The 14,563-nt window shown below is 37.5% G+C and overlaps 1 protein-coding gene across 3 annotated transcripts in view; it reads right to left on the reverse strand.

Moving 5' to 3' along the window:
* The window catches only part of HECW2 (HECT, C2 and WW domain containing E3 ubiquitin protein ligase 2), a 378,517-nt gene that overhangs the window by 216,701 nt on the left and 147,253 nt on the right, over positions 1-14,563 (reverse strand). For all 3 annotated transcript variants that reach the window (XM_017538751.2, XM_017538752.2, XM_017538750.2), the window contains exon 2: positions 8,818-9,144. In XM_017538751.2, coding sequence (XP_017394240.1) covers positions 8,818-9,109 — 292 coding nt within the window. In that variant the 5' untranslated portion in view covers positions 9,110-9,144. The remainder of the gene's footprint in view (positions 1-8,817; positions 9,145-14,563) is intronic.

The following is a 14,563-nucleotide window of genomic DNA, read 5'->3' on the forward strand; positions in this document are numbered from 1 at the left end:
GTCTGGAGAGAAGATGAAAGTAGACACAATATTCTCTTAAACCAAGTCTAATCCAGAGCAAGACCCTAGTCCTATTCAATTCTATGAAGGCTAAGAGAGGTAAGGAAATGGCAGAGGTAAAGTTGGAAACTAGGAAAGGTTGATTCACAAGGTTTAAGGAAAGAAGCCATCTCTATAGCATAAAAGTACAAAGTAAAACAGCAAGTATTGATGTAGAAGTTGCAGTAAGTAATCCAGATCTAGCTAATATCATTGATTAAGGTGGCTACACTCAACAGCAGATTTTTAATGTGCAAAACAGCCTTCTATAGGAAGAAGACGCCATCTAGGACTTCCATAGCTAGAGGAGATGTCAATGTCTGGCTTTAAAGCTTAAAGGACACACCGACTCTTGTTAGGGGCTAATGCAGCTGGTGAGTTTAAGTTGAGGCTATATTCAATTACCATTCCAGAAATCCTAGAGCCCTTAAGAATTATACTAAATCCACTCTGTTGGCACTCTAGAAATGGAACAACAAAGCCTAAACGACAGCACATCTGTTTACAGCATCATTTACTGAATATTTTAAGGCCACTAATGAGACCTACTGCTTGGGAAAAAAAGACTACAACCAGTCACCTAAAAGGTTTGATGAAGATTTACAAGGCATTTAATGTTGTTTTCATGCCTGCTAACACAACACTCATTCTGCAGCCCATGGGTCAAGGAGTAATTTTGAATTTCAAGTCTTACTTCTAAGCAATACATTTCTTAAGGTTACAGCTACCATAGATAGTAATTTCTCTGATGAATCTGGGCAACGTAAATTTAAAACCTTCGGGAAGGGATTCACCATTCTAGATGCCATTCACAATTCGTGGGGTAGAATAAAATATTACCATTAGTAGGAGTCTGGAAGAAGTTGACTCCAACCCTCATGGATGCCTCTGAAGTGTTCAAGACTTCCATGATGGAAGTCACACTGTAAATGTGGTAGAAATAGCAAGAGAACTCGAATTAGAACTGGTGCCTGAAGATGTGACTGAGTTGCTCCAATCTTATGATAAAACTTGAATAGATATGGAGTTCCTTCTTATGGGTGAGTAAAGAAAGTGGTTTTCTGAGATGGAATCTACTCCTGATGATGAAGTTGTAAATATTGTTGAAATGACAACAACAACAAAAAGTTTAGAATATTCCATAAAATGAGTTGAGAAAGTAGTGGCAGGGTTTGAAAACATTGACTCCAAATTTGAAAAAAGTTCTTCTGTAGGTAAAATGCTATCAAATAGCATTCATGCTACAGAAAAATCTTTCGTGAAAGGAAGTCTGTCAATGTAGCAAACTTCACTGCTGTCTTATTTTAAGAAATTGTGTGGCTACCCCAACCTGATCAGTCAGCGGCCATCAATATGGAGGCAAGACACTCCACCAACAAAAAAATGATGACTTACTGAAGGATCAGATGATCATTAGCATTTTTTAATGATAAAGAATTTTTAAATTAAGGTATGTATATCGGGTTATTTTAGGGTCATAGTGCTTTGCACACTTAATATTTAGACTACAGTTTAGTGTACATACAACTTTTACATGCACTGAGAAACCAAAAAACTTTGTGTGACTGGCTTTAATGTGCTATTCACTTTATTGTGGGGATCCAGAACCAAAACCACACTATCTCTGAGTTATACCTTCACTGTTTTCTGTAATGGCTGTACTAATTTACATTCCCACGAACAGTGTGTAAGGGTTCCCTTTTCTCCAAATATCACCAACACTTGTTATCTTTTGTCTTTTTGATAACAGCCATTCTAATAGGTGTGAGGTGATATCTCACTGTGGTTTTGACTTGCATTTCCATGGTGATTACTGATGCTGAGATTTTTTTTCATATACTGTTGGTCATTTGCTTGTCTTCTTTTAAGAAGTGTCTGTTCTGCTCCTTTGTCAATCTGATGGTTTAAAGAAAAGTATTAAAACTACAGCCAATCATCTAAAACTGCAAAAAATCAAGAAGGTGGTGAGCAAGTAATAAAAGATTGGGAAATACCAGACTACAATGCTAAGCACAGGAAAGAAAAATGAAGGCTTGGGACATAGGACACTGAAGTTCCAGCCTTGACTTCTTCCCCAACAAGCTGTATGGTATCATCATTCTAGATCTTAGTTATTTATTTGTAAAACATAAGCTTAAACTTTGGGATCTTAAAGCTCTAAGATACACGATCATAATGCCTTGGCTTACTATTGCAATCTTACTTTATTCTCCAAATGTGAAGAAACATGAAAAATGTCATAATATATTACCTTGATACTTTTTAAAGACTAATGCCTAAAGAAAGATTTATTTTTCTGAATCACATGCATATGTTTTCCCTCCAGATTAGCAGGTCATCTGGAGTGAGTTGTACAGTTCAAAACATTCTTCACAATGAGCCAAACAAAAACAAAATTCACATTTCTAGAGAGGAAGAAAATGTTAGCCAAGAGAAACACAATCAAAATACAGTCAAAATACAGTTGTTCTGTCATTCATTTTTGAAGACATAATCAATGCGTGGACACTGAGAGGTCTACTTAAAGTGTTTCATTCCAGAGAAATGCTGGAAAATTGTTACCAGTCCATGGCAACATAGGAAGCTTGAGCCAGAATCTGAAATACTTGCATCAAGAAACTTTGGTTTAGATGAATTTTTTTTTCATAGCAACATTTTCTCAATGAAGTAATCAGTATATTGATTTACATTCTGGAGAGAGTACCTTACCTGGTCACAGATCAGTAACAGTTTGCAGACCAGTACTTTGAACAACTACTGGTATATAGCATAGTATACACTTTTACATTTTCATTATGCAAAATAAATAAATATCTTAATGTGCACTTTCCTAGTTCTGTTAAATACCTGAAGTTGCCTACAAATGAGAAATGGCACACGAAGCATTTTGGAGTGTTTGTCTTTCTTCTGAACAGCCAGAAAAATAAGCACAGGTCCAAAGGTGAACGGGAATTAGATAGTGAGCCTGAAACAAATTTAGTATGATCTACCTCCTCTTCAAACTGTTTCCATTCGATTCTTCATGGAAAGCTGTTTGTACTGGATGACCAAAGTGTCTTTGCGTAAGATAAGCATTTGGTTCTTTTTATTTGATGCACTTAGGAGGAGGCAATAAGTAGCACTGTTAAATTTGTGAGGAATCAATTCTAATTTTGGAGACCAACAATAAATTATAAGCCTAGTGATTTCTGCAAACCATCTGCAAGGCATTAATTGTTGCAATTTGGAGATTTGGGGTTATAGCTCCATTGAGATCATTTCTAGAAATCTCAGGGTGTATATGAGGCTTTCTGGAGGGAGGAAATATAATTAGCACATGTTTTGAGAACTGTGTTCACACCCAAAGTCTCCTCAAATGATGCTTTGATATTTTCAACTTTTTTCTTTATTTCCAATAGGGCTTATTTGCTGCCTCAAAATGCCTAAAGAAAGATTTATTTTTCTGAATCACATGCATATGTTTTCCCTCCAGATTAGCAGGTCATCTGGAGTGATTTGTACAGTTCAAAACATTCTTCACAATGAGCCAAACAAAAACAAAACTCACATTTCTAGAGGGGAAGAAAATGTTAGCCAAGAGAAACACAATCAAAATGCAGAGTGTGCCAACAAGCCACACCTCGTCAGCTCAATGTTCCACTAAATTCCTTCTCCTTTGGGACTTATTTCTACAGAGACCATCTCTCTGTTCCATAACTAAAACTAGAAGTTGCTAGGAAACAGTCTGGCTTCTAAGGACACAACTGAACGGGAGAGGCTGCTTCCTACCAAGAGGTATAGAAATCTGAAGCTATTTCTGCCATACATGCTAATGTTATGAAACCTAGATTCTCAGCACATCTATTTCACAGAGCCCATGAGAGAATTTATAATGCATGTTCCTGTTTAGCCACAACAGTATTAAATTAATGACTTAACCTGAATCTCAAAAATCTTTTCCCATTCCAGCATGGTGTTTCCTCTTTTCTTTCAATTCCTCTCTAAATGTATCATTTTACCTACGTTCATTTAATAGCGTCCAAAAAATTGTTTTGCATGTTTTCATGTTACTAATTATTCATTTGAAAAATTGTTCCCATCACATTATTCGTCCTAATAAAGCACTGAAAATTTCCACATGGCTTGGAGTTACTGTGTTCAGAATTTTTGCATCAAAATTTTTGTTACTTCTTTTCAAAACAACCTGGTGGTTTTTACAGATATCAAAATAGTCCTCAACACTCTCCATGAAGTAGTAACTACCCAAGCAGCCCACTCATTCTTTATCTTGCCTTTAACAGCAGTTGTTACCCCCTTCCCTTTCTTATATTGCTGGCTGTGTTAGTGGTTCAGTTAGGAGCAACTGCAGGTACAAGAAAGCCTGCTGGTGACTTAAACAAAGAGAAGAACTTTTTTTTTTTTCCTGCATATAACATGAACTTCAGAGTGCCAGTCCAAGATCTTTCTATTTTCTGCTCTGCCAGCCTTTGCTTTTTATTCTCTTGATTAATATCTCATGATTGCTACATGGATGCAGCAGTTCAAGACATCACTTGTTTTCACCAGAGTTCCAAGTACAAGAGAAGAGGAAGTTTAAAGGAGTCTTCCTTCATGAAACTCTGGCTTTTCATTGGAAAGCAAAGTTCACCCAAAGTTTTCCAATTAGATCTCATGGACGAGAACTGAGTCACATGTCTACCTCTAGCCTACTCAATGGTTGGATTAACATACAAGTTTAGACCTTTGCTGAGCCCAGGAAAGTCCTGCCTGCCCTAAGATTAAGGACTTGCTGCTTACCCCACTAATCCCATTTGGGTTCTGACTACAGAGGGAAGAGGGCAGGAAATGGCCCCTTGAGGGGTCTGGGATGCCAGGTCCTCACCCCTCTTTCCTGCTAAGGATATAAATCTATTAGAAAACACAGTAAGAAGTGACAACATGGATATAATCAATCAATTTTATTCAGAGCTCTTTGGAAATATCTAGAGGGGAAAATTGAGGCCTATTATCTCCCAACCTAAATCAAATTATAGACGAATTTCTGCTTCAGGCCATAACAAAGTAATTAGCACCAGAACAGCCTTCCTAATGTACGTAACTATAAAATTAGAAGGAAGTAGAAGTGGTTTTCAGGCATTGGAAAACAGATGGGATTAGACTATAATCTCAGAGAAAAGAGAAACTTATGAGGCGACTCTCTGATCACCCAGATCTCAGATGGAAGACAATTTCCTGAGTGTAGAGCAAGAAGTTAGAGTCCACGGCACTTCTGCTGAACTTGGATACAGAGATCAGAGTCTAGGTCAACTAAAGTACTAGAATCTCCAGGCCAAAGCACTGAAAAGAAAAGCGCTCTAGAGGGTTAAGGGCCAGAAATCCACAAGGTGGATCCCCTACAAATCTTTGGCCAAGGTCCAGGCTGCACATGCTCAGAAAGAAATGACCAAGGCTTTACAGAGAGCAGCTTTTCACGGCTGAGAGGACAACAGAGTGACCAGAGGTTAAGCAGTGCTGGTGAGCATTGGAAGCTACAGGCCCCAAGCCACAGTGAATAGATCTGGCTAGCAGTCCAGGCATCCAGCTAAGATACCAGAAATGCTACTGCTTAGGAATAAGCACAGTGTACTAGAATAAGGTCTATCATACACTTATTTTACCACAGCCCAAAAGCAAGACCTAACAAAATCCATAGGGGAGATCAAATTCAGAGGCTGAGTTCCACCAAGTTAGAAATACTAGGAAAATACATTGGCCTTTCCACAGATCCAATCTAACAGAGTATAAAAATCAAACCTATACAAGTTTAAAGAAATAAATCTTCCTATTAGGAAAAAAACCAACACTGTTATTCCACAGAGAATTTCTACCACATAGAATCCTCAATATCCAGTGTAAAATCAAAATTTGCTAGATACACAAAGAAACCAAAAAAATAAGAACCATGGTCAATGAAAAAAAATAGTCAATAGAAACTTATCCTGAGATGTCCTAGATGTTGAAATTAGAAGACAGAGACTTTAAAGCAGCCATATTCAATTCGGTTTGAGGAACTGAACAAAAATATTATATGAATGAGTTAACACACAAGGAATCTCATAAGAGAAATGAAAACTAGAAAAAGAGAAATGCACATTCTAGAAATGAAAAGTCAAATAACTTAAAGTTTAAAAATCTTAAAGCAGCTATATTCAATTCAGTTTGAGGAACTGAACAAAAATATTATATGAATGAGTTAACACACAAGGAATCTCATAAGAGAAATGAAAACTAGAAAAAAAGAAATGCATATTCTAGAAATGAAAAGTCAAGTAACTTAAAGTTTAAAAATCCAGTGGATGGGATTCACAACAGAATGAAGACAAGAAAAAAAAAGGACAAAGTTAGTGAACTTGAAGATAGATAAATAGAAATTATCAAATTTGAATATCAGAGAGCAAATATGTTGAAGGGAAATGGACCAGAGCCTCGAAGCCTTGTAGAACAACATGAAACGATTCTAACACACATAACTGACATCTCAGAAAAAAAAGAATAAAATAAAACTAGAAAAAAACATTTGAAGAAATAATGGCCAACATTTGTCCAAATTTCATCAAAAACATTACCTTATGAAGCTCAGGGACTATCAACAAGAATAAATAAAAAGAAAACCACACCTAGGTATATCGTAGACAAACTACTGGAAATGAAGATAAAGAGAAAAATCTTGAAAGCAGCCAAAGGAGGGGGAAAAATATGCATAACATACAGGGGGGACAAAGACACAATGATGATTTAGACAAGAAAGACACAGAAGCTTCTTGAAATAAACTGAAGAAGAGTTATAACTTTTCAAAAGGGACTTATTTCCTAATTCTGCTTTCCTAGTTATAGCCTTGGATTAATTCCAGACTTAGAACTCTGACCTATACCTCTTCCTCTAGGAAGCAAAATATAACAACATCAAGATTTTGTGGTTTTGGTCACTTGGAGATAAGATTCATTGTGGTTGGAATCCCTTAGTTCCTTCCTGATTAAATTTAGATGGAGAATATAATAAGTGTGTGTATGGGGTGGGGGTAGAAACTGAAAGACATGCAGGAAAAAAAGTATAAACTAATATGATTAAAGTAGTCAATTTTTTAAGTGATTCTAGCATCTTACAGGTTCAGTTATTCATATAAAATAAATCACCTTATATGAGAAAGTAAAATTATTTCCCAAATAAATATCATAAAAGGATTTTAAAAAAACAACTTGCTATTTGTAGTCTTATATTGTCTTATATTAAGATAAAATAAAATCTAAAATGGGAAAAAATGAGAAAAGTCTAAAGAGAAGTTAGACAAAGTCCAAAGAGTGAAACTGTATTCAAATCAAAAGTTACTAGAGTCCCATCAAAACTGTAAGATTTTTTTTGTGAACATAATGATACAAATGTAATTTTTAAATTGTGTATCTTCCTCAATTTGATTATATTTTTAAACACACCTAGGGAAAATGCTGTGAAGACTTTTACCCCATTTTGGTTACCGTAAGAAAAAAAAAGAGAGGTAATAATTAAAGTTTTGCCCATTTTAGATTTTTTTTGTTTTCCAGCATCACTAACCATTAAGAGTTATATAAGTGAATACAAATCAAATGCTTTTATTTCATCAATATAAAATTCTTTATCCCAGAGAAAAATAAATCTCAGTGGGTTTAACATTCTAACAAAATTTCAGCAAGAGTATTGTTTTGCCCCAAACAGGGCTTCTCAACAGTTGCGCTATCGGCATTTGGGGCTAGATCATTCTTTGTGGAGAGAGGCTGGATGTTTTACAGCATCCTGGCCTCATATCCCCCCAACCCAGTTGTGACAACCAAAAATGTCTCCAGACTTTGCCAAATGCCCTCTAGGGGGCAAAATCTTCCCTGGCTAAGAAGCACTGCCATAAACAGATGGTTTTTTTTTTTTCTTCCCTCTAATTTATTCATTTAAAAAAAGAGGGGATGCTTGGCTTACAACTTACATTGAAAGCAACAATGTCTTCCTAATAGCTGATGCTAAATTTTGGAGAGAATTTTCTTCATTCAGTGAAAAAGTTCTCCAACTTTGGAGAATATTAGATTTTATTATTGGGTTGGATTTCAATTTTCTTTCTGTTTAGTTGGTAAGTTCGATTTTTGCTTTCCAATGTGGCAGACTTCATACTTTCTGGGATGTTTCATTCATTGCTCACTCACCTAAGAACAGCAAACGTAAATCAGCTAAACAGAGCTGGACTGTTTTTATTAAAACAAATAGCAATTATTTCTAAGTCATTTGTCAGGAAAACAAGACACCTCCCTTCCCTAATTGATCCGGGACAGATTCATGAAATTTAAAAATAAAAAGACATTTTAGATTGCAAGTAGTTCTTAACAAAACTCAAATTTTAGAAAATACAGAGCTTTTAAAATATGTCATCTAAACCTAGACGTCTCTTTCATCAGTTTAAAAATGTCAGTAAATGTTAGTAGATATCTCTTTCTAAAATGGGACTGCTGATCAAGAGAAATGTGACGTTTTATTGGTGCAATTACTTTTGTACCAGTAGAAAATACTGTAACACCTGCAGGTTCTGACATTTAATTAGGTAGAGCTGTAACCACAAACTTCATATAAGCAAGGGTACTGCTGAATTTCCTCCTCTCAAAGAAGAAAGAAAATTCCCAGAATCTGCTGTGTGTGTATGTGTGTGTGAATTTTTTTCCAGGAGAAAATACAGAATGGTAAAAATGTCAGAGTAAAAACTTGTATGTTTTGTGTCACAAGCAAGTCCATTCCATTTGACTTACCTATATGATAAAGTCCAATCCAATCACTGGGGTCCACCTCTTCTTTAATGTCCCAGAAGATAATGAGGTTCTGGGCTTGCCCCAGCGTGTACTCGTACATGCTGGCAGTTAAGCTGGAGCGGCTCTCAGAAGTCACCAGGTCGGTGTCACTGTTGGCCCGCTGCAGGGTCATATTCTCTGGCATCGAGCTCTGGGCGGCAAGGCTCTGGAGGTTCTCTGGGCTCAGTGTATACCGCATCTGGGGATTTCGACGCCGCACAAAAAGCAAGTGCTCCCGGGCTGAACTAGCCATCCCGTCTGCCTCTCTGAGGTTGGCTGCCTACAAAGCTGCAAGAGACAGATAAACAAAACATTAGTGCTACGACATGAAGAATTAGATTTAATCTTTCCAGACATAAAGCTGTAAGGAGTGTTTATTAAAGCCTGACCATGTCATAATATTCTGCTGTCAAAATAAAATCTATTATTTTCCTGTCAGCTGATGATGTCAGAAACAGCTTCTATAAAGTCACACGATGGCAAAGGCTGTCACATGTCTGTGACCCTCGATTTCACTTGGCACAGCTTTCTCCTAGCAATCAAGGAAGAAGGGATCCCTTTTAGGTCTATCCTTTCCCAAACACCCCAAGTTCAAACATGGTATCCTCTTCTTCTTTTCCATCCCCCCGACACACATTTATTTGCTTCTGCAATGAAATTTTAAAACGGCAAGACACATGCTAAATACAGTTGAAATAAACCATTGAGTACAAGTTCACTCTCTCAGTTTTCTTAGCATAAGAATGTAACTCACTGAAATCTTTTCAGGAGCTTGCTCAAATGTCACCTCCTCACTTAAATGCAGTGGCCATCACATTTAAAACTGCAGCACCCCAGCATTCCCCATCCCTCCTTTCTTGCTTTATTTTTCTCTATAGCAATTTTTGTGACCTAAGGTACGATACAATTTAGTTATTTATTTGGTTATTGTCTACTTCTCCTGACAAGAATGTACATTTCAGAAAGGCAGGGATTGTCATCTGTTTTGTTGGCTACACCCAGTGTCTACAACAGTGCCTGCTACAGTACATGTCAATAAATACTTGTTAAATGAACAGATGCAGGAAAAGTGAGCATCTTTCTCCTAGATACTTCTTGACATAACTTGTACCTCCAGCCCCTTTCCTGAGCCTGCCCCTTGCCATCCTTACTTTCTGGCGGGTCCACATTATTTGGGCCACCTGGATCACGATAAGCTATTTCCTTTGGCTCCCACTTGGACTCCATCCAAAGGAACAGGGCCTTCCCTGTTGGAACTTAGCCCCTTGTTGGCTCACTGAGTCTAGTTCTAAAATACTTCCAGATATAGACAGAGACTCCAGGACCTCCGGTACTTTAACACAGTACAACTGAGGTTCTATCTGCCAGTGCAAACCTGTTTGCATTGGGTTTACATTACCTCACTCGGATCTCACCAGCTTTACATAGAATTGATCTGATTTTCTTCTATACCATCCCTTTCAGATCTACATAATCCCCTCATGCATTTATGGATTTAACATTTATTCTGCACTCTTAGTACCTGCCACCATCTTCATTATAACATATTTCATTTCAAGGCAAACCCTATTGGGTCCTGGGAAGTCAGCATGAGTTTCCATTTAAAAAACAAAGTAACTTTGGATGCAGTATTTACATGGCAGCTAACAACCTTGGCTACTGAGTCTGAGAGGAGGGCAAGGGAATGTAGTGTTTCCTAATTTCTCCCATCCTCCCAATCAGTTCACAGACACTTTGGGTGAAGAGGACATACTTCTCTGCTAGGTTTACAGCACTTGCAAATGTATTTATTCAAGTAATTTCTGCCATAAAGTGGATCTCATACTTTTAGCACCACCTTTTGAATGAAAATAACTTGGACAAGAAATCCTTTGTGAAAAGGATAGAAATAAAAATGAACAGATACGCTGATTTACTCAGCTTAATGGTTGTAAATCCCATGTCTCTCTTCATAAAATTCGCACTTATTTTCTGTATGTGGTTTACGCTAATTCTGATACCATAAAAGAATCCATAATTATTAGAAAATCTCTAATCTATGAAGCTTAACATACAGGTCAACTTCTGATAGTTTTCATGAAATTTCACTTTAGTGACTTTCAACAGGCCATTATTTCTTTATAAACTCAGTGACTCAAGCAGTACATCAGCTTCGGCAAGAACTATAAATAATTAACTCCCAACACATTGTAGCTGAATAAAAAATGCAGGTTGTATATAACTAGACTACTTCCCTGAAAGAAATAGGCCACAACCCTTACGATTTAAAACCACAACAGAAGAACTACTGACAATTATCCTGTTCTAGAAAAATGTGAAATAACATATATCTACACCCACATTGCTGTTTTAAAATTATCTGTATTTAAGCAGAGAGATAAGTTAGCATAGCAGCTAACGAGAATAAGCTCTGAAGCCCAATTTCTGGATTTTGGTCATGTCTTTACTTTCAATCACTCTATGATCTTAGACAATTTATTTTAACTCTCTGTCCCTCTGTTTTCCCACCTATCCAGGAACAACATAATAACATCCGCCTCATAGGATTTTGAAGAGAACTAAATAAATCAGTACAGAAAAAAACATCTAAAACAGTATCTGGTATATAGTAAGTGCTTGGTCAAGTTTAGCTATTAATAATATCATATGGCTACATTCTACTTTAATTATATCAAGAACTGGTTTTAATACTCCCACAATTCCCATCACCCCTTCTACTTAATCAGCATCTTCAGTACTTCAAAGCACAGCCCCTAACAGAAACAAAAGAGCCTCGTAGGCAGTGAGGACCTCAGGTATCTCAGAGCCCAAGCTTTAGCCCCGTAACACTGACAAGAGCCATTCCCTGGTCCTGTCAGGGGTGGGGGGCTAGGGGAAGGATAGAATTAAGAGAAATACCTAATGTAGATGTCAGGTTGATGGGTGCAGCAAACCACTATGGCTCGTGTATACCTACGTAACAAACCTGCACGTTCTGGACATGTACCCCAAAACTTAAAGTATTTAAAAAAACATACTGTGCTCCTCCTACATGAAAAGCATTAAGGATACAAGAGAGCAAAAGTCAAAGTCCCTAGTTCGAAGAAGCCTGCATTCTAACAAGAAAAGACATGCAATTAAGGGTCAAAAACTGAATACATCCATACATAATATATTTTCAGTGAAAAAGCAAAAAGAGCTAGAAATGTGTGAATCTGCTAGTTTAATTGCACCTGCAAAAATGTATGAAGCATCTATTCCTACATGTCTACCATAAAGCTGCAGTGTATGCTAAAAAGTAAAAAGAGTAAGATCTATTTTTTTCAATTTCTTTATTTTCTTTTCCTAACATAGCCCTTCCCACCTGGGAACTTGGAATTTTAGGGGACAAGAGCAAATATTCATGTATGAGAGAATTCAAGCTAGTATCAATGGCACCTTATATACATATATAATTTATCTTGACAAATATGTTGTGGGGACAATAAATGTTGCAGGGCCATCCAAAAGTGATAACAATGTATTTATAAAGTGCTTATCCTTTTCCAAAGCACCTTCACATCAGGTATCTCGAGTGAGACCTCAGAATATTGTGAACAAAATCTGAGAGATAACATCATTATTTCTGTTTTCAGATGAGGAAATTGAGAAAGATTTGTGAAGCAAAAGGTTGGCTGAGGAAGATAGAAAACACTTGGTGGCAGAGGTGATATCCAGGAGAAATGCCAGATATAGTAGGCACCTAAAGTAAAATAAATAAATTTAAAAAAATACCTTATATTGATGATGTCATTAAAATAATATAAGCAGGAAAAAAAAAAGAATGAGAAGAAAAAAAGAAATGCATGAAGAGCATTCTAACTGGGAGCATGGATACGAAAAAGCTACCAAGGAAGAGTACTGAGAGGCGGAAAGAAAAAAAATAAAATTAGAGTTTCCCCAGAAACCAGTGAAGATAATGAGAATCCTGCAAAAGAAACCAAGCACCAGCTGGGCATGGTGGCTCACGCCTGTTATTCCAGCACTTTGGAAGGCCGAGGTGGGTGGATCATATGAGGTCAGGAGTTCAAGACCAGCCTGGCCAACATGGTGGAACCCCGCCTCTATGAAAAACACAAAAATTAGCTGGGCATGGTTGCATGCACCTGTAATCCCAGCTACTCGGAGGCTGGGGCAAGAACATCGCTTGAACCCAGGAGGCAGAAGTTGCAGTGATCCGAGATTGTGCCACTGCACTCCAGCCTGGGCAACAGAGCAAGACTCCATCTCAAAACTGAAAAAATAAAAAGAAAAAAAGAAAGAGAGAAACCAAGCACCAGCCATAGAGGGGATGGGCCGCCACAGTGCCCACTAACGAATGCAAGCCCCAGCGTGACAAAGAAGATTCTGAGGCTCCATGAAGTTACGCCCACCCAGTGTTACAAAGCTGATGAGTAGGTCATATCCTTAAAAACAAAGTTAAGGCAAGAGAGAGAAAAATGAGAGAGAGAGAGAGAACTTCAAAGTCACGGAAGGACAGACTCCAAGGACAGTGTTAAATGCTGCAGGAAAAGACTGAGAAGTGGGGAAATTGGTGGCCAAAAGAGTTAGCAAGGAGTGGTAAAAGTGGGGTAAAGAATTCAAGCTCTTCCTCAAAAGGCTAGATGGCAAACAGAAGGAGGCATGTGGACAGGGCGCAATGGATTGAGACAGAGTTGGGTGTGTTTGCTTTGCCATTCTTTGCTTTTATGTTATGTTTTGTTTTTAGGATGGAAGAGATTCTGCATGTTCCTAATACTTACACAGGAACTAAGAAAAGAGGAAATATTTGCTGAATGAATGAAAACTGAGAGAAAGGGGCCAGTAAAGAGGAGACGATGAAGATGTAGGAAAGAGAGGAGACATAGGATGGAGCATGGCTACCAGGCCGAACAAAAGCTGGAATACACAGGACAGGTGGAGAATTAGCCTAAACCAGGACTGTCCAGTTGAAATATAACACAACACATGCGTGTTATTTAAAATTTTCTAGTAATCACATTTTAAAAACATAAAACAGATGAAAATTTTAATAACATTTTATTTAACTCAATATATCCAAACTTATTGTTTCAACATTAATATAAACAGCTACTAATGGGTTTTTTGTTTGTTTGTTTTAAATGCTAAGGCTAATCCAGTGTGAATTTTACACTTAAAGCACATTTCAGTTAAAACTAACCACATCTCAAGTGCTCCCCAGCCACATACTGGACTGGGCAGTATAGATCTAAACCATGGAAGTGTCCCCACTTCCTTTTCAACTCTATGCTATCAGAAAGGCCCTGGAGGTAGCTAGGAGGAAGACATCATTGAACTAGCTAACGGTGATGTGTTAATAACCGAGAATTCCTTAATCCTTCCAAGGGTTCTTTCATTACGCTTTAGCACAAAGATACTTTTTGAGCCAAATCTCTAATAGGAATCACTGTGCAATCCTGTTGTATGAAGACATCCAGTCCAGGGAGTAGAGGGTTTTCTGGAGACAGGCTTGCGGATGGAGAGGTTGACAAGCCTCAGAAACTTTTTAGATCTCTTTTTGCTTATTCTCTTCTACCCTGAAGCTGTATAGTCTTCAAAAGGAGAAGAGTGCCCCAGAGGTGCTTGTGCGTCAGGGGAGGAGATGAAGTGGGGAAGGGATGGAGGTTTTCTACATATTCCTTTAAGAAATTCTCATATGATACAAACTTTTCCTAAGGATTTTCAAATA

The sequence above is a fragment of the Cebus imitator genome, unplaced genomic scaffold (assembly GCF_001604975.1).
Source record: "Cebus imitator isolate Cc_AM_T3 unplaced genomic scaffold, Cebus_imitator-1.0 Scaffold113, whole genome shotgun sequence".
In the NCBI taxonomy this organism is placed as follows: domain Eukaryota; kingdom Metazoa; phylum Chordata; class Mammalia; order Primates; family Cebidae; genus Cebus; species Cebus imitator.